Source organism: Schizophyllum commune, assembly GCF_000143185.2.
Source record: "Schizophyllum commune H4-8 unplaced genomic scaffold SCHCOscaffold_7, whole genome shotgun sequence".
NCBI lineage: Eukaryota > Fungi > Basidiomycota > Agaricomycetes > Agaricales > Schizophyllaceae > Schizophyllum > Schizophyllum commune.
The window spans coordinates 2,076,455-2,100,813 of NW_026089544.1; the positions used below are offsets into that span (position 1 = coordinate 2,076,455).

Below are 24,359 nucleotides of genomic sequence, written 5' to 3' on the forward strand. Positions count from 1 at the left end.
CAAGCTACATGCCGTCCTCTAGGCCATCCACGACTCGCCCAATCTGTCCATGAAGTCGGGCACGCGCGAAGGTGTCTCCGTTGTCGTGTGCGTGCGTACATGCGGGTCTTGAGCCCAATGACATTCATACTGCCCAGTCTCTTCGCTTCCCTCAGTTTTGACACCGATCCGCGCGTGTACTGGTGGGGTTATTACAGTGTAACCAGAAATACATTTTTTGCTCTAGCCTTCTCATTGACGCTACGGCGGAATAGAGGGGTTCCAAAAATTTCGCCTTCCGGTCAGTCATCAGATATTCGAGGCGATATGCAGCGTTCACTGGATGTCTAGCGCGACGAACAGCAACTAGCACACACACGCGACAACAACGATGATACTGGCCGACCCCTGCGAAGCGTGCGCCGCCTCCGCCACATACGGCGGCATCACCAGCAGGCAGCATCGCAGCGAGTGTACGCAGCAACGCCTCGGCCCGTCATCGTCTTGCAGCAAGACTGCTCGGGCTTCATCGACATCGAGCGCCCTCTCGCGGTGGACTGAAGTCCACTCACCTACGTCCGTAGCCAGCATGGTCCCATCTGGTGACGACGCGGCGCATCTTGAAGTCGTGGACCGATACCGTGTACCACGACTCGTCCTTGATGTCCACGACCTGGCTATCGTACGCGGTGAGCCCGACGCTGAAAGTCTCGCCGTCACTGCCAATAGCTCGACCGTCTGGTCGACAGCGTTGGCGGTGACCGCAGTAGCGACCTTGCTGCCATCCGAAAGCACGACCGTGCTCCTCCGCAGCAAGGAGCGTGTGGCAAGCTACGCGTCTTTGCCTGGAGGACTGCTCGTCAATCAAGGCATTGGCAGTCAGTTGGACATCGCGTCCGGCGATGGGGCTTGGGGATGCACTGGACGTCGCTCGCCTTATATGCGCCAGTACACGTGTTGCGGTCATAGCCTTCGGCTGTTGCCGGAATCCTTTGTGTCGTATAGCATCGTGAATGCACACAGCTCCTGGTAGACTTCTACTCACGCTCTGATGCACTGCCACTACGGTAGGTCCCTTTACTTCATCCTGGTCGGCTAACATCCCTCCCAAGTGTCAGGAATTGTAAGTGGGCCACTCTCATGCGTGTCAACGTGCAGTGCATCGAAGGTTATTCTCGCGCGTTTGGTCAATCTCCCGCATGAATATACCCTCCACAAAAGCGAATGTCATTCCAATGAAAAAGTATGCACTAAAACGCTCAATGTACATCAGAGAGCAATCACTGGCCGCCAGCCTGGGCGATGCAGTCCGATTGCTGCTGGCCGCAGGCGTCGACGGTCAGGTCTCCCTGGTTCCCAGACGAGTTCGCCGCGTTCGCGCACCTGTTGTGCTGCACGTCGCACGAGCGGACGACGGCGCTCTGCTGGCTGTTGAACGCCGAGTTGCCCTCGACCTGGAACTTGCCATCGGCCGTTGCGGTCACCGTCGGCGCGGTGACGCCGCCGAGCGCGCCGGTGAAGGTCTGGAGGTTATCGGACGAGCTCGCGGCGGCGCTCGACGTGGAGTCAGAGGCGCTGGCGGTGGAGCTGGCGGCGGCGGCGCTGCTGGAGCTCGAGGAAGAGGAGTTATCGGCGGAGCAAGAGTTGCTGTTGTTGCCAGTCGCCTGTGAAAACTTGTCAGTACACTTCATGGGTACTGAGCAAAGGGCGGACTCACGACTTGCGCGTTAGCATCCGCAGCGGCGCCGACCTCGCGGCCCTGGTCGTCAATGGGCGTCACGTCGGCAAAGTTCTGCAAGGACGCTCGTCAGCACTACCCACCATTCGCATGTCTCGTACTCACCGTAGTAGTCCCAAACACCGCGTTGAAAGCATCAGCCTGACCACCCGTCTTGGCCGTGCCGCCGTTCGCAGCATCCTGCGCCTGCTTGCAAAGGTCCTTCGCGGCCTGGTTCGCCTGGCACTTGTTGGTCAACGTGTCGCAAATGAACTGACTGGAAGGAGGGATAGATTAGCTGTCGTTCACGAGCACAGTAGAAAGCAATGAAACGAACGCGATGATGCCAATGGCCTGCGCGGAGCCGTGGTCGTACGAGGTCTTGTCGACGGGCTGGAAGGAGGTCTCCTTGCGGTTGTCAAAGCCCTGGCCAAACTCGATCTCCGGCGTCGAGCAGCTCCCGAAGTCGGCGCCGCCAGTGCTGGCGGAGCTGCTCGAAGAGGACGCGGCAGACGAGGCGGACGACGCAGCGGTAGCGGTGGCAGAGGAATCCGCGGACGAGGCAGACGCATCAGAGGAGTCGGAAGAATCCGATGAACCAGAGGACGAGTCGGAGGACGACGTCGACGCCGAAGCGTCCGCCGACGAGCTCGCGGACGCAGAGCCGCTCGAGCCAGTGCCGGCGGAGACGACCTTGCCCTGGTTGTCGATCACATCCTGCGAGGCGAAGTCCTATGCACCCAAGTCAGTCTCAAACCATATGCGCCCCCAAAATAACGAGGCTACTCACAGTCGAAATCCCGAACACCGCGTTGAAAGCGTCCGCCTGGCCGCCCGTCTTCGCCTCCGCCTGCTTCGACGCAGCGATGGCCGACTGGCACGTCGCCTTCGCCGTGTCGTCCGCGCCGCACGAGTTGGTGAGCGTGTCGCAGATGAACTGGCTGATGATGTCCATGTTCTGCGCGGACTCGTGGTTGTAGGAGGCCTTGTCGACGGGCTGGAAGGCAGTCTCCTTCCTGTTGTCGAAGCCCTGGCCGAACTCGATCTGGGGGACAGAGCAGGAGCCGAAATCGCCAATGTCGCCCGAGGCGCCGGTCGAGGACGAGCTGGACGAGCTGCTGCCGGAGGCGACAGCAGCGGCACCGGTGTCGACACTCGATGGAGCGGCGCAGGAGGCGGCGTCGGTGGCCGACGCTACAGCGGCAGCAGCGGTCGTAGCCGCCGCGGAAGTGGAAGCAGCGCCAGCGGAAGTTGCAGACGCGGAAGCGTCGCCGGAGGAGGCGCTGCTGCAGGTAGTTAGCATGCTGCATATCGCGCTGGGTATGTAGGAACTCACGCAGAGGAGTCAGACGACCCGCTCGAGCTCGCGGCGCCACCGAACGGCTGCGTGTTGGCTTGGTCGCCGAGGTGGACGGTCGCCTTCGTCGCCGGGTCGAAGAAGAGGTCAGGGTCGTTCGCGGGGTCTTGTGCTTGCACAAGCCCGTTGAGCTCCGCGTTCTTCGGCGCCTTCTGACAGAAGACCGAGTTGCGGTTGGCGGGGGGATTCGTGGAGAAGTCCTACAGGGGGTGGTCAGCACACGAATGGGTAAGGAAGTGAGGGAGGGACATACAGGGGGCGTGTTCTTCTCCGCCTGGCGGTACTCCTGCGCGAGGGCGATCATGTTCTGTTGCGTAGCGTCATCAAATTGGCGGCTTGCGTCTGGGAGAAAATGTTAGCTGATCTATTCAGTTAGTCGATGGACAGGGGGACGTACCAATGATTGCGTCGGCCATGTCCTGCTGAGTGCACTCGCCCTGTGCGGCAAGCAGCGGGGTAATCGCCTGACCGGCGAGGTTACCGCACACTGCGCCGTCGCAGGCAGACGAGAGCTTCTCGATCACGGCAGGGTGCTCCTGACCGAAACGGCGAGGGTGAAGGAGGACAGCCCTGTCATCCCGCTCCATCCAACGGATGCGGCCTTCGACGGCGGAAGGAGCAGAGAAGAGGGCAAGTGCCACGGTGAGGAGAATGGGCGAAAGCATTGTGTCGGTTGATAGGTGAGGGGACTGGGTTTAGATTGAACTTGTCGAGCTGAAGCTGAGGGGCGCTAAAGGCGAGGAAGTTGTAGAAAAAAGGCGTTCAAAAAGGAGAGGCAGCAGATAAAGCGAGTGAGCAACGGAGAGGGCGACACCTGGTCCGGAAGAAGCGAATGAAAGTGCAAAAGACGCGCGGCGTCGAGAAGAACGAAACGCAGTTGTGGAGGGTGGTGGGCTGGGGCAAGCTAGGCGACCTTCCCGATAACCACCCGGGACCTTATAAGGGGGCGGGGCCCAGGGGAGTGGATTCTGATGAGGAACAGATGCATAATGAAGATCGAACTTGTTCCTCGCGCGACGGTTGCCATCTTGACAAGGCGACAGCAACCGTTCGCGTGCACCGTGACAGTTACACATGAACCGTGACAAGCCCGGCCTTTCCCCGGACCGGACGGGGCCTGACCTCGGACCGATACGTCCGCTGCTTGTGACGCTAGGCACTCCGTTCGTCCTCCCTCGACCATCTGAGGCTCGAATCCTTGGTCTCTTCCTGCCATCATGGTGTACCCGGGTGACTATCACCGCAATTGCCTGCTACCTGGAGAGTCCTGATGCCGATCAGCTCAGAAGCATGTGCTCAAGGTCTTCGGGGAGATAGTCAAGGCGCTACCGCCTTCAGAACAGGCAAAGGTGCGCCGAAATGTCCATCTGCTACTCCTCAAACTTACGCATACATCAGCCTCAAGTCCTCTTACTCGCAGGAGAAGTAACGCCATACCGCAATGACACCGATCGCGAGATGCACTTCCGACAAGAGTCCAACTTCTACTATGTGACTGGATGCAATGTCCCTTCCGCGCACTTGCTATCCACCTTCCAGCTCGGAACCTCGTTCGAGACCATGCCCACTGTAGACCTCTTTATCCCGCCTACTGAGCCCGCCGACATCATGTGGTCAATCCCTCCCCCGACCGCAGAGGCAGCGAAGCAAACGCACGACGTAACGAAAGTAGACTACACTTCTACACTCCCGGATGCGATCGCGACTCTGCTGAAGGCCTTCCCGGAAGCCCTCTTCCATACCCTACCGCGCGCGTCGCCGCTCTTCCCCTTCCTCCGCGAGGAGTATGCAGACATGATCATGAAGAGCGACGGCGCGATCACGGATGCATATCTCCTACCTGCCCTACACCGTGCGCGTCTGGTCAAGGACGAGGAAGAGGTCGCCTTGATCCGCAAAGCCAATGCAATCAGCTCGCGCGCGCATGAGGTCGTCATGCGCGTCCTTGGGAAAGCTGTCAAGGGCCTGGTCGAGCGGGGAGCAGGCGCAGGCACCGATCGCCCTCTCCTCCCCGGGGATTGGCTAATTGAGAAGGAGGCCGAGGCGGAAGCAATCTTCGTCGCCTCCACGCGACGAGAAGGGTGAGCACACGTCCTACTACCCACCTCACTCAAGCTGATGTCTCTCCAGCGCGATCCACCAAGCCTACCTCCCCATCGTCGCCGCCTCGAACCGCGCCTCAACCCTCCACTACTGCTGCAACGACCGCGAGTTTGCCTGGGGCCCTGTCGACCCGCACGACCACTCGAACAAGCAGGCGTTCGCGCAGGGGCAGGACCAGTCCCTCCTCCCGCAGGTCCTCCTCATTGACGCCGGCTGCGAGTGGTCGAACTACGCCGCGGATATCACGCGCACGATGCCCGTGGGTAATGGCGGCAAATTCAGCCCCGAGGCGCGCGAGATCTACAAGCTCGTGCACCAGATGCAGAAAGATGCGTTCGCGATCCTGGAGCCGGGTGTGCACTGGGACAAAGGTTCGTTTCTCCCTTCGACAGTAGTACAGCCCACGTCTAACTCTTTCTGCAGTCCACGCCCTCACGCACCGCGTCCTCGTCAACGGCTTCATCAAGCTCGGCATCTTCAAGTGCCCGGCGGACAAGCAGCTCTCCAACGACGATCTCGAAGCCGTCGTCTTCAACCTCGGCCTCAGCTGGCCCTTCTACCCGCACGGGCTCGGGCACAGTCTCGGCATGGACGTGCACGATGTGCCGAGCGCGTCGAAGCCTGCGGTCAACGACTCGCTACTTCAGCTGACGCCGGAGGAGACGGGGCCGAAGGCGCTGTTTGAGTACCTGAGACTGCGACTTCCTTTGGAAGAGGGGATGGTCGTGGTGAGTGATGACTTCTTCGTGTTGCGGAGCCGCAGTGTCGTGGAGGGGGAAAGGGTTCAGCTCGTAAGCGGAGTGCTGACCATCGCTGCAGACCGTCGAGCCCGGCTGCTACTTCCACCCGCACCTCCTCGCGCCCATCTACGAGAAGCGGTCGGAGTACATCGACTATGACGTTCTGAAGAAGTACGAGGGCATGGGCGGGGTGCGCATCGAGGACTGCGTGCTGATCACGAAGAACGGGTACGAGAACCTGACGACGGTGAAGTCGGACGTGGAATGGGTTGAGGGGGTATGCTCTGGGGAGCTGTAATCCTTGGATGGTTGTACAATGTAAGTACGCACATCTTGCTCGCTACAACGACTGACCTTTGAAGTCTAGTGAAGTGTATGTATAACAGCATGTATCGAAGGATATCTACGTCGGTGTATAGAAGGGCATGTCCAGTCCTTGGCTGCAAGACCGTTGAACTCGATGGCGTCTCGCGAGTGACCATTAATCGTACCGGATAAGAATCCGCTTTTGATTCTTGACGTGCTGAGCACAACTTGACCTAGGACCCCTGCTTATTGGCGTGGAGGTTTATGTCAGATGCCGGACAAGTTTGAGCCTCGGAACGGAAAATGTCTCTGAAAACACCGGACAAATCGAGTTTGGGCGTGTGAAGCTCTCTGCAGAGGGCCGGACAGGATATGTTGGTCGCCAGCAGCTCTCTGTCAGATGCCGGACAGATGGGGCAGTGAGACGCTCGACAAGGCCCGGTCCAAGAGCAAATATTCAATTTTCCGTGCATTTTCACCCGAATTTTCGACGGTCTCTGCGCTCATCCGGACAAAAGTCGAAGTCGAAGTCGAGGTCCCTGAAAAAACCGGACAAAACGCGCCGAAAATGCCCAAAAGTGTCGGACAGAAAATCCCGGATTTTGATTGTTTCGGCAGAGACCTCCACGCCAATAAGCAGGGGTCCTCTTGACCTCAGGTAGTCTTGCAAACCAAGCACGCTGTATAGTCCCGTCTTGGAATATGAACATTGCGATTTGGCCCGTGGCGTCCGGCGAGTGCAGCGTATTGGCATGTCACTGGAAGTATGATCATAGGGCCATAGATGGTACATATGCTAGGTGGAGATGAATCAGAGCAGATCGGTAAGTACGGGGAGCAGGTATGTGCAGTGCGTCGCGGCGAATAGGTAACCCCTTGCAAACGGCGTGTAGCGCTTGAAATCGCGGTCGCAGATGAGATTGCGAGCTACATGGCCAGAGCAGCCGTTAGCTACGAGGCAAAGGGCGCGAAGAAGTCCGTCGCGGACGCGAGTGAGTCCATGGATAAGAGAGGGATAAATACGAAGCGGTGGATAGCATGCACGATCATGGGGGCAAGTCTCTTCCTGCCTGGGTAGTGTCCGAATTTGCGTCGAGACGGCGGCCGTGCGTAGATGCATAGAGGAGCCATAGGTATAACGCAATGGCAGGTGACATGCGCGACGAACAATGGCATGCGCGCAACGACGAATGCATCCGAGCTACAGTCGATAGCAGTTTCGTCGCAATCGGCCAACGGCACCGGACGCACTCGGCCAGCGGAGACGCACAATCATGCAACCACGCATCGTCTCTGGCGTACGATCTTTCCCCACTTGCCCTTGATGCTCTCTTTGAGGGCGAGGTTGAAGACCTCCTGCACGCCGACGCCGAGCTTCGCGGAGCACTCTATGTACTTTGCGCCGATCTCGCGCGCGACCGCGCCGCCCTGTTCTGGCGTAACGGGAGACTGGCCCTGCGCGCCCAGCATTCGCCGCGTCTGTTCGTCCTTCCGGAGGTCGATCTTGGTGCCTACGAGGATGAGCGGCGTCCCCTCGCAGAAATGCGCGACTTCTGGATACCACTGCAGCGGGAGGAGATCAGGGAGCGCTTAGGGAGGTAGGATGCCGCGCACCTTATCCTGCACATTCGCTAGACTGGTGGGGAAGTCGATGGAGAATACGATGAGGATCACGTCGCTTTCGGGATAGCTAAGGGGCCGTAGTCTGTCGTACTCTTCCTGCCCGGCAGTGTCCCAGAGCGCGAGCTCTATTTCCTTCCCTTCAAAGTGGACCTGCGTAACGTAGTTCTCGAAGACGGTGGGGATGTACGACTGGGCGCGTTTGTGAGCATCCCGCACACGCGTCGGGCACGCGCACGCACCTCGGGGAAGCGGTTCTCCGCGTAGACGATGAGCAAGCATGTCTTCCCGCAGCCGCCTGTCGCGCGAGCACATCGTCAGCGCGCCGCGCGGGCTGCTCGGGCTGTACGCTCACCATCCCCGACGACGACGAGCTTGCGCTTGAGGTCCGGCCTGCGCGGCGGGCCTGAGTTCTGCGCTGCTGCATATGAGGAGTCCATGTTGGCGTTCTGGGCGTCTGCACGGCGTCGCGGCGGTGGGAGGGAACGAGCGAGCAGCGGTGGCGCCCAACACGAAGCGGTGATGCGCCCGCGCCCGAAAAGGAAGTTTGTCACGTGGCCGTACCCGGAAAGCAGGACGACAAATGTAAGTCCATTGTTCTCGACCTCCATTGTTTTACGCGATCAATGTCAGCTCTGGATTCCGAGCCCTCGTCGGCGGCGGCGGCGCCCAAGAAGCCAGTCGCCATCATAACTATCGGAATGGCCGGCGCGGGCAAATCAACCTTCGTTCAGCGCATCAACTCGTACTTGCACACTCAGTCGACGCCGCCATACGTCCTGAACCTCGATCCCGCTGTATCCTATGTCCCCTTCGAACCGAACATCGATATTAGAGATACGATAAACTACCAGGAAGTAATGAAGCAGTGCGTAACCGCGCCCTTGCCCATCGCGCAGCGCTGAGACGCTCATAGATATAATCTAGGGCCGAACGGAGGGATCTTGACCGCGCTCAACCTCTTTACGACGAAGTTTGACCAGGTGCTGGGCTTGATGGAGAAGCGCGCGGATACGGTTGAGTGCGTGCGTATCAGCAGGTCGCGCGAGAAAGAGGCTGACGCCGTGCAGCCACTTCATCCTCGACACACCAGGACAGATCGAGATATTCACCTGGTCTGCCTCTGGCGCCATTATCACCGATGCTGTCGCCTCCACCTTCCCCACTGTTGTTGCATACATCATCGACACCCCGCGAACAACCGCGCCCGCGACATTCATGTCGAACATGCTCTATGCGTGCAGGTGTGTACTTCCCCTTCCCCCTCTCCCTCCTCGCCTTCCTCGGTCCCTCCCCCCGTTCCCTCTCGCTCTCGTATCTTTGTCTTCCTTATCAGCATCTGAACCCTTGCCCAGCATCCTCTACAAAACCAAACTCCCCTTCATCCTCGTTTTCAACAAGACCGACGTCACCCCGCACGACTTTGCGCTTGAGTGGATGCACGATTTCGAGGCCTTCCAGGCCGCGCTCGCTAGCCACGGCGGCACGACGGACGCGGATGGGGAGCCGACGTATATGAACAGCCTAATGAACAGCATGAGCTTGGTCTTGGACGAGTTCTATAAGCACCTGAAGGTGGGTGGTGCGATTCGCTATGCGCCGTCCACCGCATCTTAGTTGCCACCTTCACCCTAACCTTCACCTTCACCTGAGCATTCACCTTCACCTGAGCATTCACCTTCACCTGAGCCTCCACTTTCACCCGAGCATTCACCTTCACCCGAACCTCCACCCTCACGCATGCTAACCCCACGCCTCAGGCCGTCGGCGTCTCATCCATGACCGGCGACGGCGTCGACAAGTTCTTCGAAGCCGTCGAGGCCTCGCGCGAAGAATACGAGAAGGACTACCTCCCCTCCATCCTCGCCGCGCGCAAGGCGCGCGAAGAAACTCTGCAAGCCGCAAAAACGAACTCGATGAACCGGCTGATGAAGGACCTGGCGGTGGATCGGGAGACGAAGCCGGGCTTTGCGGAGCAGGATCGGTGGAACGCGGACGCGGAGGACGAGGGCTTTGACGACGATGCGGACGAGGATCCGGATATCAACTTCATTGATAAGAGTGCGTTGGGTTTCCCGCTTGTCCTTCTCAAGCCCTCCTTCCTTACGTGCTCCTTCTCCTGTCTATTTTCCTTCCTTTGTCACCATCCTTCCCTCTTTTCCCCCATCCTTCCTTCTTTTGCCCTCCCCTGCCTCAACACTCCCTCGTCCTTCCTCCCCTTCTCCCCCTCTCCTGCACGTTACACACCCGACCCCATACTAACCGCCCACCCAGCCGACGGCGACTGGTCCGGCCAGTACATCGACGTCACGCGCATGCCCGCGCACTCGTCGGATAAGGGAACGAATTGGCCAAGGCCGATGTAAGTGAGCGAGATGAGGGAGAGGTTGAGCGAGGGAGATGAGGGCGAGGGCGAGCGAGCGAGCGTCGGGCGGAGTGGGCGGTGCGTAGGAGAGAGCCTCCAACGCGAGCCGCGCTGGCAATGTGCGCAAAAAATGTACTTTACTCACTTCCATATCTGTATCTCTAGACATAGCGTATCGAAGGCATCGGCAGCCATTGCACGATCACTCTTCCTGGCCTCCTCGCGTTCTCTCTCCCTCGCCTCCTCGCGTTCTCAGACAAAATCCAGCTCGACCACCCTCGAGCTTCATCAACGCATATTTTCTCGTACGGTCATTGGTAGTCTCGAGCCATATCCGGGGGTATGCCAGAGGGTAGCCTCGGAGTTTGAAATCTGACAGGCTGCCGACGATGCCGAACCAAAGACTACTGACACGGTCGATGGGTCAGTGACTTTTCAGTGACGCACAAATAGCATTTAGTGATCGCGATGGCAGCCTGTAGGCGATTTCAAACTCCGAGGCTACGCTTTGGCCTACCGGCCAAACCGCCCCAGACTCCAGTAATATGGAACAACAAGGAAGGATGCAAAGGGCCGCTCTGTGGTGCGGATGCGAACGAAGGAAAATAAATGAACTTGAATGAGAAGGATCAATGAACTTGGATGAGGAAGATGTATGAACTTGAATGAGAAGAATGAATGAACTTGAATGGCTGAGTGCGGATTGAAGGGGAGCTTGCCGTCGTTTGGATGACAAGCACAAGTGAGAACATAAAGAGACTAAATGCACAATGAATATGACAAGGACATGCGGCCACAGAGTGGCGTGGATATGAAGCCACAATGGGCGTGGATATGAAGCCACGACGGGCGTGAATATGAAGCCACGGTGGGCGTGAATATGAAGCCACGAAAAGCGTGAATATGAAGGCCAGTGTATGCAGGCAGGATGTATATATGTATGACCATAGCAAGCGACAGCGACAGCAACGATGGAGCGCGAGGACGGGGCCGGTCGGGAGGAAGACACGGCCGAGTGGGTACGTGGCCAATTACGCCCTTTACGGGGTGTAGTCAGCGAAGTAAGGGTGGTGGAGGGCGCGTTTTGCGGAGATGCGCCGGGCGGAGTCGTAGGTGAGGGTTGCCTACGAAAGGACGTCAGTCAGCCACGACGTGCATTATAAACCAGCTGACGAACCTCGAGCAAGTCGATGCCCGCGCCATCCAGCTGCGGAACCAGCCGGGTCAGGTCTTGGCGATTCCACTGCGGGAAAGTGGGCTTGTAGTCAGGAAGCTGGCTCACGCCTGGCCAGATGTCCTCGTTTGGTGTCCCCAGTATTCTTCACCATCAGTCAGCGCGCACCACCTCACGCATCTCATTTTCACCCACCTGAAGATCTTGAAGATCTGGTCAATTTCCGAATCACCCGGGAACAACGGCGCGCCCTGCATCGCCATCTCCGCAAAGATGCACCCGACAGACCACATATCAATGCCCGTCGAGTAGTGACGCGAGCCCAGCAGTACTTCCGGCGCGCGGTACCACAGCGTTACGACCTGGCGACAAATAAAGATATCAATCATCGGTCCCAGAACCGCACCGGCAACCACAATTTCACCTCATGGGTATAGGTACGCATCGGGATTCCGAAGGCGCGCGCCAGACCAAAGTCCGCAAGCTTCAAATTGTCCGACGAGTCGATGAGCAGGTTCTGCGGCTTCAAGTCGCGGTGCAGGATGCGGTGCGAGTGGCAATAGAGCAGGCCCGCGTTCAGCTGGTGCGTGAATTTCTGTGACGAGGGTCAGCAAGAAATAACGTGACAGACACGTGACCGTGATCTCCCAGCGCGCGGATGACGCGCGGGTGATGGGCGGCATATGAGGTGTCCAAACTGAGTGGGCGAGGTACTGGAATGGAGGGAGTGGAAACCGGAAGCAGAGAACGCGCCGATAATACGCAGGCGGGCTTCGATGGCGACGCGCGGTCTGCGGGCGATGGGCGTGTTCTGGACGCGTTTCATGGGATGGAAGGGCGCGCGGGAGGGTGGAGGGCACTTGGTGGCGGGAGAAGGAAGCGCACTCGCCTTCACAAGATGATCCGAGATGGGCGTCTTGTTCTGGTTCAGGGTCTCCATGTAGCGTTTGAGGTCGACGTCGAGGAACTCGAAGACAAGGTAGAGCTTCGCGTCCGCGTGCACAATGTCGTACAGCCTTTGGTGTGCGCGGGTGAGCATGGGTGGCCATCGCGGAGGTGGCAGGGGCACGCACCGGACAATGTACTCGCACTTGAGCTCCTTGAGCAGGCTGATCTCGCGGATGGCCGTGCTGGGCACGCCCTCATCCTCGGCTTCAAGCCTGATCTTCTTGAGCGCGACGATCTGGTTGGTGCCCGTGTCGCGAGCCTTGTACACGACACCGTACGTGCCTGTAACGCGCCAGCGCATCCGCTCGTCAGCACGCCGCGCAAGCCCTCAGAAGCGCCCGCCACGCACCTTCGCCTGCAAGAGCCAAGTACCCCGTTAAGCGTCTGTCCAGCGCAGCACATGGCGGCTATTGAGCGATCATCAAGGCTACGCACCGACTTTCTCGATCTTGGTGTAGCTGCGGCGATGTCAGCGCTAGACGCTTGCGACGGCGCCGCCACGCACCGTTCCATGTTCAATTAGGTGCGCAGAACGCGTATACAGATATTATTCAGATCTAAGGTCGGCGTTGGGAGGCGAGAAGAGCGGGCGTCGCGCGGTGCGACGTGAGGGTTGGGGACAAGCTGGAGACAAGGTCGCGCAGATCAGATCAATACGCCTCGGCGTTATCCAAAAATCCGAACCACAAAGCGCCGATTGCAATGCTCTTGGGGATCCTTTGGAGACGCTTTGCAATGCCTGGGCTCGTATGTCGTTGGCGGGTGGGAGGGAATGGGCGAGAGGCGCGCGCTTCCCACCGACCGAGGACGCCCCTAACTCATTTTTCACAGCGCTAAAGGCCTCAAGGTTTGCATGCGCCCCTGCCACATATGTACATGATACATGACGACCAACAGCCGCAGATGGGTGCAGATAGCATAGGTAACCGGGGCGCGAACTTCACCGGGTGTAAGCGAAATGAAGGCGTTGTGGGTGGACTGTATGGATGGATTCACAGCCCGCGCCACATGCATCTGGCAGAACAGGCGTCTATTGTACGCTAACCGACGTCGTAGCTTGACGCGTAGGCTGCGTATACTGGCCTCAAGGCGCACAGTGCGGCAACGGGGTCGGCGGGTGGACGTAGGAGGGACTTCGATGCTGTCGGCCTCCGTGAACCTTCAACTTCAGGCTTTGCTGTTGTACCTTCCCAAGTTACAAAGCATCGATACAAGCTTATTGATGCGCCGATTGCGTGTTCGCCAAAGTCCATAACTTTGCCGTAACGTTGACATGGGAAGCCGTAAAGTCGAACACGATCACATGACTTGCTACAATACAGCCCAAACCCAGACAAAACTCTATGAAAAGATCTAAGGAGGATAGAGATCGATGAACAACAACAGGTGAAGTATCAACAACCAGCCAAATGCGTATCAATACACTTCAGCGTACATCCAGACTCGCTCCGCGAGGTCACGATGTCCGTGAAGAAAGACGACTTGGCAAACTCCGTGAAGCCCTCCAGCACCAGCTCCTCCAACAACGGCATCGACCCCGTCGTCCCGATTGCCCAGAACAGCGAGAGCAAGTCCTCCGGCAGCGGGCTCTGCTGCGGCGAGTACATCTCGAGCGCCCTCAGCCCGCACAGCGTCGGCAGCAGCAAGCACTCAAACGCGCGCAGCGGCGGGTTGCGCAAGGACAACCGCCGCAAGTGACACTGCGAGCGCTGCAGGAACGCGACGACGCGCGCGGCCGCGTTCTGCGCGTCGAGCATCTCCGCGGGGACCTTCGACCACGTCAGCGCGAGGTCGTCGAGCGCGGGCGCGTGGAGGTGCTCGAGGAGGCGGCTGTCGCGGGCGAGGCAGAGGTCGAGGCGGCGCAAGCGCGCGCACTCGACATCGCGCTCTTCCCATGGGGAGGGGAAGCGCGGCGTGATGGACTGGTGGTGCCAGCTGACGAGGTTCGGACAGCGCTCGACGACGTCGAGAACAGAGGCGCCGGCCCATTCGGTGTGCAGCTCAGTGATCTGCGCCCAAGGAAGCTTGGGTAGCTCGTGTGCTTCTTCGTAGTTGGTGAGATGGACGGTGCGCAGATTCGGCGCGGCGCGGAGGACCTGGTAGGCGTCGCGAAGGAGGAAGGAGACCTCGCCGTGGAGAGTCGTTAGGCGAGGAAGCGGGAGTGCACCGATGAAGTTGAATATATGCGGACTGTTGACAACGAGGTGCTGCCAGCGTTCGGTATGTCGGAGGAAGAGAAGGAAGGCCTGCGGCGCTACAGGCGGGGATTCGTTGTACGCCACCGGGGCGTGGATGGGGCGAGCGCCTGACAGGTCAAGATAATTTTGCAGCAGCTGCAATTGCGCATTGGCAGGCCGGTCGTCCATTTTGTGCACGGTGAAGTGGAAGCGGGTCCATAGCTGCGGAGTGCCGAGCATGAGAGCTACGCAGCATTAGTGATATATGCGATAGAAGATATAAAAAGGTGCCTACCTCGCCAATATCTGCATACGACGCTCAGAGTAGGAGCGGAGCAACGCAACTGACCGACGTCTTCATCGTCACAGGCAAAGTCAAAAATTTCTATGAGGACCTCCGGAGGCAAGCGGCGGATGGGAGAGAGCATGGCGCGCTGCTTCGAGACGGCAGCCTCCGTGGTGCGCTTTGTCTCTTCCAGCTGCAGCAAGACACGTCGGACCCTCTCTAGCTCGCCCTCAAGTTGAGCGAGGAGCGAAGTTTTTGCACGAAGATCATCGGCAAGAGAGACCGCCTCCGACGAAGACAGCGACCTCCAGCTGCGCAGATCGTCATTCAAGACGCCGTCGTCGGTGGCACGCGATACATTGTGGCCACATCGGTCGCAGAGGATCAGAGACATGGCGGGCGGAGGAATTTCTGGTCGACCTGCCCGAGACGTCGGTCTTTATAGCGCGCCGTCGGCCCGCCGCCATCGAGTCAGCGAGGCGCGCAATCGGGCGGACTCGGGCAGCGGGCGGCCTGGACCGGAGCTGGACCCATAAATACCCCGCTGGATAAGCACGCTGCGCGGTCGGCGAGTCGCAGGCACGCCTGGTGGCAAGGAGACTTGCCCCAGTTCCCAGCTCGAGGTGTAAAGGTGGTGAAAGATACGCCTGGCGCCCAGGGGGGTGCGGTGCTCGGCTGGCGAAGGCAACAGTTGGGCGTACTTCCGCCTGGGAAAGAGCGTTTGGCGGGGGGCCGACGCGTGTTAGCGGCAGGCCATCGCGGATGGAAGACGAAGGAGAACGTCACCGCTCTATGTCCGTGCTTTTCAGATGCTTTTGAACGCGTATCGCTCGCTTGTCGATGGCTGGCGCTTTACAAATGCCTACACTTTCCCCGAACCATCGCCTCGGGGCGGAGGTAGATTGTCCGGAACCTATCTTTCGACTGTGAGTTGCAGGATCCTTGCTCGATATTTTTTCCTTAGACGTCCCAAGCTCAAAAGATCATGGTGGCAAAGTGTATGGTGATGGTAAGGGACAAAAGCGAAGTTGTTCAGGTGACAGGTTCGTATCACCAACCGGCAATATCCGAAGCTCACGTGCACGAAGTTCAACTTTGGCGTGGCTGGTCGTGGAGACTTATGGCCAAGAAGAAAATATGATACGGTTCTCGGGATACGTAGGAGAGCCAAAACGGATGCGAGGAGATCTTTGTATCTTGCAAGGCACGGCATGGTAGGAGGAGGACTGCCTTACTTGACCGTCAGGTGCAGCACAAGAATGATCGAGGATTTACACGGTCTTGCAAATCTAGTGACAAAGAGAACGTGCGTACTATATCTCAGCGAGATTAATCTCTCACTCGCGATGCCTAGAGGAATGGGTAGAAGACAGGGAATAGAATAAGATATTGCATCGCGCGTGCTTGGCGCGTGCGGTGACGTCGACTGCGGCAGTTGCCGCGGGCCGGCGGCGGCATCGCCCCTTCGGTGGACTGCGGCTTGCCTCATACTCCTTAGATCTCGTGTTTCCCCTCAACAGCTCGACGATGAGCATGCAGCACATAACGAAGAGCGCAATACGAGGTGTCAAGAATGTCGCCAAAGGGTACTCCGACACGCAGACGAAGGTCCGAGACGCGACGAGCAACGACCCATGGGGGCCGTCAGGGATGCAAATGAACGAGATCGCACAGCTCAGTTACAATCAGTGCGTACACCAGCAGGATCTGTGGAACAGGATGCTAATCATCCGCAGGGGCGACTTCCTCGATATCGTCGAGATCCTCTACAAGCGCCTGAACGACAAGGGCAAGAACTGGCGGCACGTCTTCAAGTCCCTCACCGTGCTCGACTACCTCCTGCGCCAGGGCTCGCAGAACGTCGTCATGTACTTCCGGGACAACATCTACATCATCAAGACGCTGCGCGAGTTCCAGTACGTGGACGAGGAGGGCAAGGACCAGGGCGCGAACGTGCGGCAGAAGGCGAAGGAGATCACGAACCTGCTCACGGACGAGGGCAGCCTGCGCGTGGCGCGCCAGGCGCGCGCGGACATGCGCGATCGCATGCTCGCGAACTCGCACAAGAACGAGAACAGGGGACGTCGGGATCTGAATAAGGAGGACGACGAGCTGCGCCGGGCGATCGAGGAGAGCAAGCGGAGCTTCGCCACGGAGAAGGAGGAGCGGGAACTCCAGGAGGCTCTCAGACTGAGCAAGGAGGAAGAGGAAGCTCGCGCGAAGGCCGTCAGCGAGAGCAACGCACGGTCGTTGTTCGATGATACCGAGGATGCGTGCGTGCGCCACACTCTCCCATGTCGACCCCATGGCTAATCCCCCGCAGGTCGACTTCCAACAACAACAATGACTTGATAACGATGGCCGATCCAACGCCCTACATGGCCGGTCTGCAGCCCCAGTTCACCGCGGCACCGCCACAATTTCTTCAGCCGCAGTACACTGCTATGCCCCTCCAGCCGCAATATACCTCGTTCAACCCCTTCCAGCAGCAAATGGACATGCAGCAGCAGATGCTCCTCCAGCAACAGCAGCAACAACAGCAGGAGGAGTGGTTGCGCCAGCAGCTCCTTCAGCAGCAGCAACAACAGCAGCAGGAGGAATGGCTACGGCAGCAGCAGATGCTTCAGCAGCAGCAAATGCAGTCGCCTCAATTCCTCACGGCACAGCCGACGGGCTTGGGGTGCGTTTGGCATGTGATAGGGTGGACGTCAGGAAGCTTACGGTCTTGCAGGACGAATAACCCCTTCGCGCGGACGTCGCCTTCACCGTCGGGGTCTTCTTCCCCTCTCCCTTCGCTGCATACCAGCAATGGGCCGTCGTTCAATCTTACCGGCACGTACGACAACCACAGCAACCCACCATCCTTCGGAAGCAGCGCAAGCTCCCTCTCGCCTGTATCTCCCGCCTCGACTCGGTCAACGTCACCGCAGCAGCCGCAGGTGAGCTTCGCCTCGTCTTGGTCATCCCACTATTGCTTACATTCCATTCACAGTCACAGGGTCTCAAGGTCAAGACGAAGGACACCGAGAACGAGCGGCTGGCTTTCCTCCTCGCAAATCGCGACGATGGGCAAGACACGTTCGGCAACACGGGTTTGCTGAGGTGGGTAGCAACGGTCCTCGCCGTTCCTTCTCCATTCATCCTGACCTGCTCGGCAGATACGCCCAGGGCGCGGGCTTGCAGATCATCGCCAAGCAGCACAGCTCGCACAACCCATTCGCCAAGCCTCAGCAGCAGGGGCAGCCCCAGCAGCAACAGTCGTCTGACCAGCCGTTCTTCAGCATCTAATGGTGTCGAACGGCTCTTGGTACCACCTTTCCTCGTCAGTGGTCTTGCCTCGTCAGTAGTTTATTTATGTATTTACGCCATCCGACCGGTATACTTCCCTCCTTGACTGCTTCCTCCTGTTCGTTGCTCCCTCTTGTTGGCTGATCCATCGATTACTGCATGCCCTCCTTATGTACGTATACAACTTCCTTGCGCTACCGCCTTGCCCCCTTTCATCCGATCTTACCTTCCGTTCCGAGCCCCCTCCTGTACACACCGTCGGTGATTACCCCTACCTAATTCTCGGGTTTTGGATGCTCAGATGGATCCTGTCTTGCTTGACATGCTTACTTTACTGTTTTATATATCCTAACTGCAATAAATTACGAATTGGCCGAGACGGTGGGCGAGTGCGTCCCATTGCGAGGACATCTGGGCCCATGATTCGAGGTGTATTTGGGACTGCTGATAGTTGTGGGTCCATCTCGGTTTCTGCCGGTTATGGTCGGGCGCGTGACGCTGGGCTATGCCGCTTGGCATCACTCCGCCATGTTCGACTTCAAAGCCTCGAGCCTCTCGACTCGGATTTAGACTTCCGTCTCTCGAATCTTTTCTACCTTTCTCTCCTTGTACTACTTACAGTTCAACACCTCGCTATACAGTCATGCTTCCCGCTCTCGAACCACCTTATCGCCCACAAAGCACGCTGAGAAGTTTCGCACTCTAGCTCGCGCTGTCCAATCGGCGCCTGCCAAGCACCACATTGCCTCCGCGTACGGTGCCCAGTCCCTTGGTCATTTGGCCAAGGTCCGCCATACAGCCAAGGGGCCGCCGTGCCTCCATATAAACCCCAGCCGGCTCCGTCTGTTTCGCAAGTGCGGGCAACGGTCTCCTCCTTCCCCTCCCCTTTTCATCCCTCTCCTAATTCTCCCTCTCCCCCCACGCTCACTATCCGTGCCCACTAATCCCCGCATCGACCTTAATCTCCCGTAACTGATCCTTCGATAATGCTCGGGGCTTCGAGTGCTTTGCTGGCGGCGGCCTTGCTTGCGCAGCGTGGGGCTGCACAGGGGACGAACGATCCGACCGCGACGTTCCCTGCGACGCCGCTGGCAGAGAAGCGCTTCGACTATCCGGACGGCATCGTGCGTGGCTAGTTGCGTTTCTGCTGCTCTGGCTGACGTCCTCCCAGCCCTATAAATCAGACGAGGATAACCTGATCCGCGGCGTCCAGTTCGGCTACAACCTCTGCAATTCCACGACGGAAGGCCCGGAGTCGCTCTGCCAGACGTCGTTCGTGAACTCCGTAGATGGTGCGTGATCTTGACAACATCATCCGTTAGCCTCGCATCTGACATGCCCGCGAGACTTCTGCTTGTGGGCCCCGCCTGAGCCCAACTCGGTCATTGGCGACACGGAGGGCGAGACGGTCGCCTGGTGCACGAAGCCTGGTCGCGGAACGCGCCTCATCCCGCCCGATGCGTTGAAGGGCGTGCAGTTCATGAAGACCTCGGCCTACGTGCAGGTTGTCGGTTTCATTGACCAGACGAAGATCAACATCGCCGCGGGAGACTACGGTGGTGAGATGGACCCCCATGGTGCCGATCTTGTGAGTACCATTTGCTCAAAAACGCGGGAGCGTGCTGAGCGCACGTTCGTAGCGCGGCAACCCTCTCGGCGGTCTCGTCTACACCCAAGCGTTCGGCGACGGTAGCAAGTGGGATCAAGTTGTAGAGTGGCACAAGTAGGCTTACACTCCTTCCTGCTCAATCCCTCTCATCTAACCTCTCCCCAGCTTCATGGGCTCGGACATGTTCTGCATCAAGGCCTGCGACCAGACAAACGAGCACGCCGCGGACTTCTGCCAGCACATCTACGACCGCATCGGCTGCGCGTACAACGCGCCCAACAACGCGCAGAACGGCACCTTCGAGTCCTGCGAGGGCGACGTGCAGGACTACCCCGGCGTCTACACCGACACGAACGGCCAGGTGTCCACGTACACGCAGCCGCCCGAGGGGCAGGAGCCCGTCCTCACGTGGACCGCGCGCACGCCCGCGTCGAGCAACTGCCAGGCGTACACGAGCTCGGAGCTGTACAGCGCGCTCGGGTCGGGCTCCTCGTCGTCTAGCTCGGGATCGAGCAGCACGAGGGGTGGTAGCTCGGGGAGTGGCAGCAGCGGCTCGGGCACCAACACTGGCACCGCTGAGGGCGCTTCTTCGACGGATGGCAATGGCGCGTCCGCGATGGGTGCCGCGTCTATGGGTGGACTCTTGAGCATCGTTTTCGGTGTCGTCATGTTTGCATGATTTTGAACACTGTCTCGGTTTCGAACGGATAATTGCAAGTATATACCCTTGGCCATACTCTATCTCTCATAATCTATGGCTCCTTGGTATCGATTATATGGACGTGCGAGAGAAAGAGCAGTGACGCTGAGAAGACATGGAAGCAAATAGAGTGCGTGTCCCGGTGGTTGCCGAGAAACGATGCACTGCACCGGCTTCGCAAAGGCTGCTCACCAACTGGTCGTAGGCCCTTGTTACCTACTTCTCTGAATGAAAATGAGAGCATTTGTGTGCAGAAAGGAAAGCTTCGGTTATTGTGCGCCCATGTATGGTATGGTGAGAGATATGTACCGCCAAAAGAGCCTGCGCCATATGCCATAGCGGGCCCTGTACCTACGATATTGTCCAAGAGCATGTACACCAGGATTACAACCTAACTAACAAAAACACAACGAAAGCAAGTAAGTACAGCAATAAGTTAGCCGCGCGTGCGGTCTACCAGCAGCGCACGCCGGCTTCAAGAAATTCAGAACCTGCCCCCAGCCGCCGCCCGCGCTTCGAGGGCACCCACCCGCGCGAGCACGCCGGTTCGCGTGGGTGTGCCATTCCGTACATCTGGCATACTGTTCGACGGCGCCAGGCCGCCATTTGGGACTCGCAATAAGGCATCCGGGATCTTGGGCACGGGGGGCACCGCGTTCCGCTCGCGCCCCGCGCTGTCATACATCGCCTCGACGCGGCCGAGCAACCGCGAACGCGCCTCCCCGCTGCGCTCCGTATCGAGCAGCGTGCTCGCGCGTGAGTACACGCTCTCTGTATACCGACTCTCGCGCCCGTTGAAGTAGTAATCGTCGACGTCCGCGGCGGATGGGCCTTCGGATATGTGGGACAGGTGGCGGTCCGAGGCGAGCTCGAACCTGACTACCGGGCCCTCCGAGGAATCCTCCTCCGTGTACCGCGAGTCGTGCTCCCACTCGTCCTCGCTGTCGCTGTCGGTGGGCACGTCGGCCGGGGGCTGTGAGTGCGCGCCCCGCGCTCCTGCGGCGAACTCCTGCTCCCGGCTACGAGGGATCTGGATCGGCAGCCGCGGTTTGAGGTCTGGTCGCACAGGCTGCTGAGGGAAAGGCGACACCCTTCCACGCGGCAGAGGAGACTCGCGGCCTTGCGGAGTCAGTGTCGGAGACGGCATGTACGCGTTCTGGTCGCGAGGCGGCAGCGGCGATAACCTTCCAGGCGAGACGTCGCGCCCGAAGCCATAGTCGTTGTCGGACGCCGAGCGTGGCGGGAAGCGCGGCGAACGCGGCAGGCCGAACCGGCTGTCCATGTCGGACGCAGCACGCGTGAGACCAGGGGAGGGTCGGCCGGAGTCGGGCAGAGGCGAGCGGTCCCTATCTGCCTGACGCAGCGGTGACCTGGGAGGTATGCTTGGGAGCGGTGCTTGCGGCGGCGGACTAGGTGGCGGCAGGTCGTACCGCCCAAGAACGGCTGCACCAGGATGCCCAGTGGCGATCCTATCCGGCCTGTGCCTATCATCCTTCAAGAAAGCAGTCGGAGTCTGCCTGGGGACGTCGTGTTTCGTCGCCGGCGCAAGACGGTTCGGTATGGTCGGTGTCGCCTGATCAAGGGTATTCGGAGTCCGGGTATCAGGAGACTGGGTATCGGTGTATGGGGCAGCACTGGTAGCTGGCGCGGGCGAGGGTGTCGCGCGCGTCTTGAAGAAGCCCCGCCCCTCCTGCGGGCTCCGCGTCGGGCTGTCTTCGTCCAAGTCCAAGAACTGAGGCGGATATATCGGTCGCGTTGATGACGACGGCGGCGGCGAGGGCGACCGGCCCAAAGGGTACGAGATCGCAGGATAGTTCGCCGCTCCGCTGGGAGGCGGGCTGGCGTTCGACAGGCGACGGGCTGACATGCGAGAGAGCGGCCGTGTAATGAAGTCGAGCGAGGAGCGCTTGCTCAGCGAGTGACGCCGCTTGCTGGGTGAGCCCAACTTGTAGGAGACCGGGCTGCTCGGTCCGTTCGTAGACTCGCCAGTGGGAGAACTTGGCCGGTAGGGTATGTCTTGGCCCTCGGTCTTTGACGACACTGGCGACATCTGAGGAGCCTCTTCCCGGGAAGCGCTTTCGTCCGCAGAGCGCGAAACGTGAGCAGAGCCCTCGGTGGACGTATGGGCGCTCGTGATAGTGGAGGCAATGCTGGTCCCACCGCGCGAGCTTTCGACCGTCGTCTGCGAGACCGAAGACGCCTGCAAGGACGATGTATCGTCAACATCCCCCGTCGAGGACTCCGACGGTTGCAGCGTAGTCGCGAACCGCTGGGCGATAGGAAGAGGCATCGCAGGCCGGACCGGCTCTGGCGCCCTCACATGCGGATCCGGCGTAGGTGGCGGCGCCTCCTTACTCTTCCCCAGCCTGAAAAAGCGCGATTTCTTCGGCTTCAGGCTCCCGCCCGCCGATATGTACCCATCGTCTGTCTCGTACCCCGCCTCCGCCAGCTTCGTCTTAGACTTCTTCGACTTGAGCGACTTGCCCGACTTTCGCGTCGCCGTGCTCGCCCGGTCCGTCTCGTAGCCCGTGTAGTACCCGGAGTCGTCCGCCTTGGGCGTCGCTTTCTTCTTCCGTTCCTCCTTCTTGGCCTCCCGTTCCTCCTTCTTCGCCTCGCGCGCCTCCTTCTTGTCAGACGACTTCGTGCTCGCCTTACGGCGACGCCCGGCTTCGCTGACGTAGCCGCCGTCGCTTTCGTACCCGTCGCCGCGCGCTTTCTTGCGTAGCTTCTTGGGTGGGGCAGACGGCGCAAAGGTGACCGTGCTCGGCGTGCTCTCGCTCTCCACCATGGAGGGGAGCCGTGGAGGGTCCTGCGCCATGGGACGAGGGTGGAAGGTGTCTGCTGACCGGGGGAACATCGCGTAGTGGTGATCAGACAGAGACGTGGGAGGGGTGGTGCGGGTCGTAATAGCAGATGCTGCAGCCGAATCCTCGCTTGTGGGACTGTTAATGGTAACGGGCGATTTCATGCTCTGACAAGCTCAGTCAGCATATGTGAGCTCCAGCTTGCGGCAGGCATGGTACACATCTCGTAAAGCACACATGGGAGATGAGCGAGGATTGCCACAAGGACGGCGGGTCTGGAGAGGATACCATGATCAGACGCGTATGAATGGTGCTCACCTCCTCGTCCTCCTCCTCAAGCGGGTTCTCGAACATCCACTTCGCTACAGTGGAGTTGGAACCATACCCCAAATCCAAAGCCACGTCGAGAATGGAAGCGCGAACGAGGTTGGAGTCCCGGGACGGTGCATCGTTCGACGCCGACTGCTGCTGCCCCGCATTGCCTGGGGGCGTTACTTCCGGCCGCATTGTCGGCGGGGCGCGAGGGGGGAAGGTGAAGCTCGAGTTCATGGCTGTTCGGATGCTTTTGAAAGAATGTGGTGCAGATTACGGCGCGCTGCGCACGCGATAACGAGGTAAAGGACTAGAAGCAAAGGGCGCGCGCTGCCGTGCGGGGCCGAGCGCGACGCTAGAACGAAAACCTAAAGGAATGACAAAGGATCGAGCACGCTGCCGACGGTGAGGGGACGTCCTCAACGGGCGCGGACGGACAGCGAGACGGTGGTAGGAGACAAGTAGTCTGAGATCGATTGCGCCTGCCTTGTTAGTACCCCCAGCGTGGGAACTTTCGAAGCAGCGGAAGGCGGGACGAGATTGCGATCCTTCTCGTTCTGGAGTGGCGTGGCGTAACAGCCATCGGCGTGGTTGGGTGAGGCCCCAAGACGTCCATCCTGCAATGGGCGCGACACGGCTCGGGAGTGAGGGATGCTTTCTACATTTGATACCTGAAATATGGAGCCAGCCTTCGAACGTATGGTCCATATTAATTGGCCGTATAGCCCCGCCTTGTCGACGCTGGTTGGAATGCTGAGATGAGAATATTATGTTAGCCGTACTGATGTGATGCAGCGCCAACATGGGCTTTGAGTACTGAGTACACCATTTTCTATAGTTCCCAAGCCATCCCACGGGGTCTTGAGCAGTATGC

At 59.2% G+C, this 24,359-nt stretch overlaps 10 protein-coding genes across 10 annotated transcripts; 5 read left to right on the forward strand and 5 right to left on the reverse strand.

Moving 5' to 3' along the window:
- The first annotated feature begins 143 nt into the window (after positions 1-143).
- Positions 144-1,095, forward strand: SCHCODRAFT_02327474 (uncharacterized protein). The gene is made up of 3 exons (XM_003031176.3): positions 144-198; positions 255-280; positions 331-1,095. Exon 3 carries the CDS (start codon positions 371-373, stop codon positions 1,010-1,012), a length of 642 nt encoding a protein of 213 aa, XP_003031222.1. The 5' UTR covers positions 144-198; positions 255-280; positions 331-370; the 3' UTR covers positions 1,013-1,095.
- Positions 1,014-4,090, reverse strand: SCHCODRAFT_02629906 (uncharacterized protein). The gene is made up of 8 exons (XM_003030786.2): positions 3,451-4,090; positions 3,307-3,395; positions 3,033-3,253; positions 2,487-2,982; positions 2,034-2,428; positions 1,823-1,973; positions 1,697-1,771; positions 1,014-1,643 (listed from the first exon to the last, which is right to left on the reverse strand). Exons 1-8 carry the CDS (start codon positions 3,716-3,718, stop codon positions 1,260-1,262), a joined length of 2,079 nt encoding a protein of 692 aa, XP_003030832.2. The 5' UTR covers positions 3,719-4,090; the 3' UTR covers positions 1,014-1,259.
- A 122-nt stretch (positions 4,091-4,212) lies between these two features.
- Positions 4,213-6,402, forward strand: SCHCODRAFT_02629910 (Creatinase/aminopeptidase). Its single transcript, XM_003031175.2, has 7 exons — positions 4,213-4,283; positions 4,335-4,402; positions 4,452-5,134; positions 5,184-5,527; positions 5,580-5,884; positions 5,976-6,214; positions 6,259-6,402. Exons 1-6 carry the CDS (start codon positions 4,271-4,273, stop codon positions 6,192-6,194), a joined length of 1,632 nt encoding a protein of 543 aa, XP_003031221.1. The 5' UTR covers positions 4,213-4,270; the 3' UTR covers positions 6,195-6,214; positions 6,259-6,402.
- A 1,072-nt stretch (positions 6,403-7,474) lies between these two features.
- On the reverse strand, positions 7,475-8,262 carry SCHCODRAFT_02505477 (uncharacterized protein; the record flags this gene model as incomplete). Its single annotated transcript, XM_003030785.2, has 4 exons — positions 7,475-7,765; positions 7,817-8,014; positions 8,065-8,120; positions 8,178-8,262. 4 exons carry the CDS (start codon positions 8,260-8,262, stop codon positions 7,475-7,477), a joined length of 630 nt encoding a protein of 209 aa, XP_003030831.1.
- Positions 8,263-8,439: 177 nt separating this feature from the next.
- On the forward strand, positions 8,440-10,404 carry SCHCODRAFT_02629916 (uncharacterized protein). The gene is made up of 6 exons (XM_003031174.2): positions 8,440-8,690; positions 8,739-8,843; positions 8,893-9,066; positions 9,178-9,397; positions 9,583-9,883; positions 10,097-10,404. Exons 1-6 carry the CDS (start codon positions 8,524-8,526, stop codon positions 10,186-10,188), a joined length of 1,059 nt encoding a protein of 352 aa, XP_003031220.2. The 5' UTR covers positions 8,440-8,523; the 3' UTR covers positions 10,189-10,404.
- Positions 10,405-10,826: 422 nt separating this feature from the next.
- SCHCODRAFT_02629921 (Pkinase-domain-containing protein) lies at positions 10,827-13,078 on the reverse strand. Its single transcript, XM_050345557.1, has 10 exons — positions 12,994-13,078; positions 12,815-12,933; positions 12,745-12,767; positions 12,659-12,664; positions 12,435-12,591; positions 12,251-12,377; positions 11,786-11,956; positions 11,557-11,723; positions 11,365-11,506; positions 10,827-11,311 (listed from the first exon to the last, which is right to left on the reverse strand). The coding sequence occupies exons 2-10, from the start codon at positions 12,820-12,822 to the stop codon at positions 11,228-11,230; spliced, it is 885 nt and encodes a 294-aa protein (XP_050199765.1). The 5' UTR covers positions 12,823-12,933; positions 12,994-13,078; the 3' UTR covers positions 10,827-11,227.
- Positions 13,079-13,525: 447 nt separating this feature from the next.
- Positions 13,526-15,184, reverse strand: SCHCODRAFT_01127919 (uncharacterized protein). The gene is made up of 2 exons (XM_050341077.1): positions 14,782-15,184; positions 13,526-14,731 (listed from the first exon to the last, which is right to left on the reverse strand). The coding sequence occupies exons 1-2, from the start codon at positions 15,164-15,166 to the stop codon at positions 13,704-13,706; spliced, it is 1,413 nt and encodes a 470-aa protein (XP_050199766.1). The 5' UTR covers positions 15,167-15,184; the 3' UTR covers positions 13,526-13,703.
- A 1,074-nt stretch (positions 15,185-16,258) lies between these two features.
- Positions 16,259-18,439, forward strand: SCHCODRAFT_02629928 (ENTH-domain-containing protein). The gene is made up of 6 exons (XM_003031173.2): positions 16,259-16,460; positions 16,509-17,045; positions 17,096-17,452; positions 17,504-17,711; positions 17,765-17,874; positions 17,931-18,439. Exons 1-6 carry the CDS (start codon positions 16,300-16,302, stop codon positions 18,058-18,060), a joined length of 1,503 nt encoding a protein of 500 aa, XP_003031219.1. The 5' UTR covers positions 16,259-16,299; the 3' UTR covers positions 18,061-18,439.
- Positions 18,440-18,769: 330 nt separating this feature from the next.
- On the forward strand, positions 18,770-20,444 carry SCHCODRAFT_02629932 (uncharacterized protein). Its single transcript, XM_003031172.2, has 5 exons — positions 18,770-19,184; positions 19,232-19,352; positions 19,407-19,648; positions 19,701-19,783; positions 19,835-20,444. The coding sequence occupies exons 1-5, from the start codon at positions 19,047-19,049 to the stop codon at positions 20,346-20,348; spliced, it is 1,098 nt and encodes a 365-aa protein (XP_003031218.1). The 5' UTR covers positions 18,770-19,046; the 3' UTR covers positions 20,349-20,444.
- A 168-nt stretch (positions 20,445-20,612) lies between these two features.
- Positions 20,613-23,960, reverse strand: SCHCODRAFT_02629935 (uncharacterized protein). The gene is made up of 2 exons (XM_003030782.2): positions 23,492-23,960; positions 20,613-23,340 (listed from the first exon to the last, which is right to left on the reverse strand). The coding sequence occupies exons 1-2, from the start codon at positions 23,720-23,722 to the stop codon at positions 20,854-20,856; spliced, it is 2,718 nt and encodes a 905-aa protein (XP_003030828.1). The 5' UTR covers positions 23,723-23,960; the 3' UTR covers positions 20,613-20,853.
- Between the last annotated feature and the right edge of the window lie 399 nt (positions 23,961-24,359).

Coding starts and splice junctions, on each gene's coding strand:
- SCHCODRAFT_02629928 (XM_003031173.2), top strand. CDS start 16,300: ATGAGCATGCAGCACATAACGAAGAGCGCAATACGAGGTGTCAAGAAT. Junction 17,453..17,503: donor GCACAGCCGACGGGCTTGGG/GTGCGTTTGGCA, acceptor ACGGTCTTGCAG/GACGAATAACCCCTTCGCGC. Junction 17,712..17,764: donor CGTCACCGCAGCAGCCGCAG/GTGAGCTTCGCC, acceptor TTCCATTCACAG/TCACAGGGTCTCAAGGTCAA.
- SCHCODRAFT_02629906 (XM_003030786.2), bottom strand. CDS start 3,718: ATGCTTTCGCCCATTCTCCTCACCGTGGCACTTGCCCTCTTCTCTGCT. Junction 3,396..3,450: donor CATGGCCGACGCAATCATTG/GTACGTCCCCCT, acceptor ATTTTCTCCCAG/ACGCAAGCCGCCAATTTGAT. Junction 2,983..3,032: donor GGGTCGTCTGACTCCTCTGC/GTGAGTTCCTAC, acceptor AACTACCTGCAG/CAGCGCCTCCTCCGGCGACG.
- SCHCODRAFT_01127919 (XM_050341077.1), bottom strand. CDS start 15,166: ATGTCTCTGATCCTCTGCGACCGATGTGGCCACAATGTATCGCGTGCC. Junction 14,732..14,781: donor CGTATGCAGATATTGGCGAG/GTAGGCACCTTT, acceptor AATGCTGCGTAG/CTCTCATGCTCGGCACTCCG.
- SCHCODRAFT_02629935 (XM_003030782.2), bottom strand. CDS start 23,722: ATGAACTCGAGCTTCACCTTCCCCCCTCGCGCCCCGCCGACAATGCGG. Junction 23,341..23,491: donor TTGAGGAGGAGGACGAGGAG/GTGAGCACCATT, acceptor TGAGCTTGTCAG/AGCATGAAATCGCCCGTTAC.
- SCHCODRAFT_02629932 (XM_003031172.2), top strand. CDS start 19,047: ATGCTCGGGGCTTCGAGTGCTTTGCTGGCGGCGGCCTTGCTTGCGCAG. Junction 19,353..19,406: donor GTTCGTGAACTCCGTAGATG/GTGCGTGATCTT, acceptor CATGCCCGCGAG/ACTTCTGCTTGTGGGCCCCG. Junction 19,649..19,700: donor ACCCCCATGGTGCCGATCTT/GTGAGTACCATT, acceptor GCACGTTCGTAG/CGCGGCAACCCTCTCGGCGG.
- SCHCODRAFT_02327474 (XM_003031176.3), top strand. CDS start 371: ATGATACTGGCCGACCCCTGCGAAGCGTGCGCCGCCTCCGCCACATAC.
- SCHCODRAFT_02629910 (XM_003031175.2), top strand. Junction 4,403..4,451: donor CGCCTTCAGAACAGGCAAAG/GTGCGCCGAAAT, acceptor CGCATACATCAG/CCTCAAGTCCTCTTACTCGC. Junction 5,885..5,975: donor TGGAAGAGGGGATGGTCGTG/GTGAGTGATGAC, acceptor CCATCGCTGCAG/ACCGTCGAGCCCGGCTGCTA.
- SCHCODRAFT_02629921 (XM_050345557.1), bottom strand. Junction 11,724..11,785: donor TGCGTACCTATACCCATGAG/GTGAAATTGTGG, acceptor ATTTGTCGCCAG/GTCGTAACGCTGTGGTACCG. Junction 11,507..11,556: donor CAGATCTTCAAGATCTTCAG/GTGGGTGAAAAT, acceptor CTGATGGTGAAG/AATACTGGGGACACCAAACG.
- SCHCODRAFT_02629916 (XM_003031174.2), top strand. CDS start 8,524: ATGGCCGGCGCGGGCAAATCAACCTTCGTTCAGCGCATCAACTCGTAC. Junction 9,398..9,582: donor AGTTCTATAAGCACCTGAAG/GTGGGTGGTGCG, acceptor CCCACGCCTCAG/GCCGTCGGCGTCTCATCCAT. Junction 9,884..10,096: donor TATCAACTTCATTGATAAGA/GTGCGTTGGGTT, acceptor CCGCCCACCCAG/CCGACGGCGACTGGTCCGGC.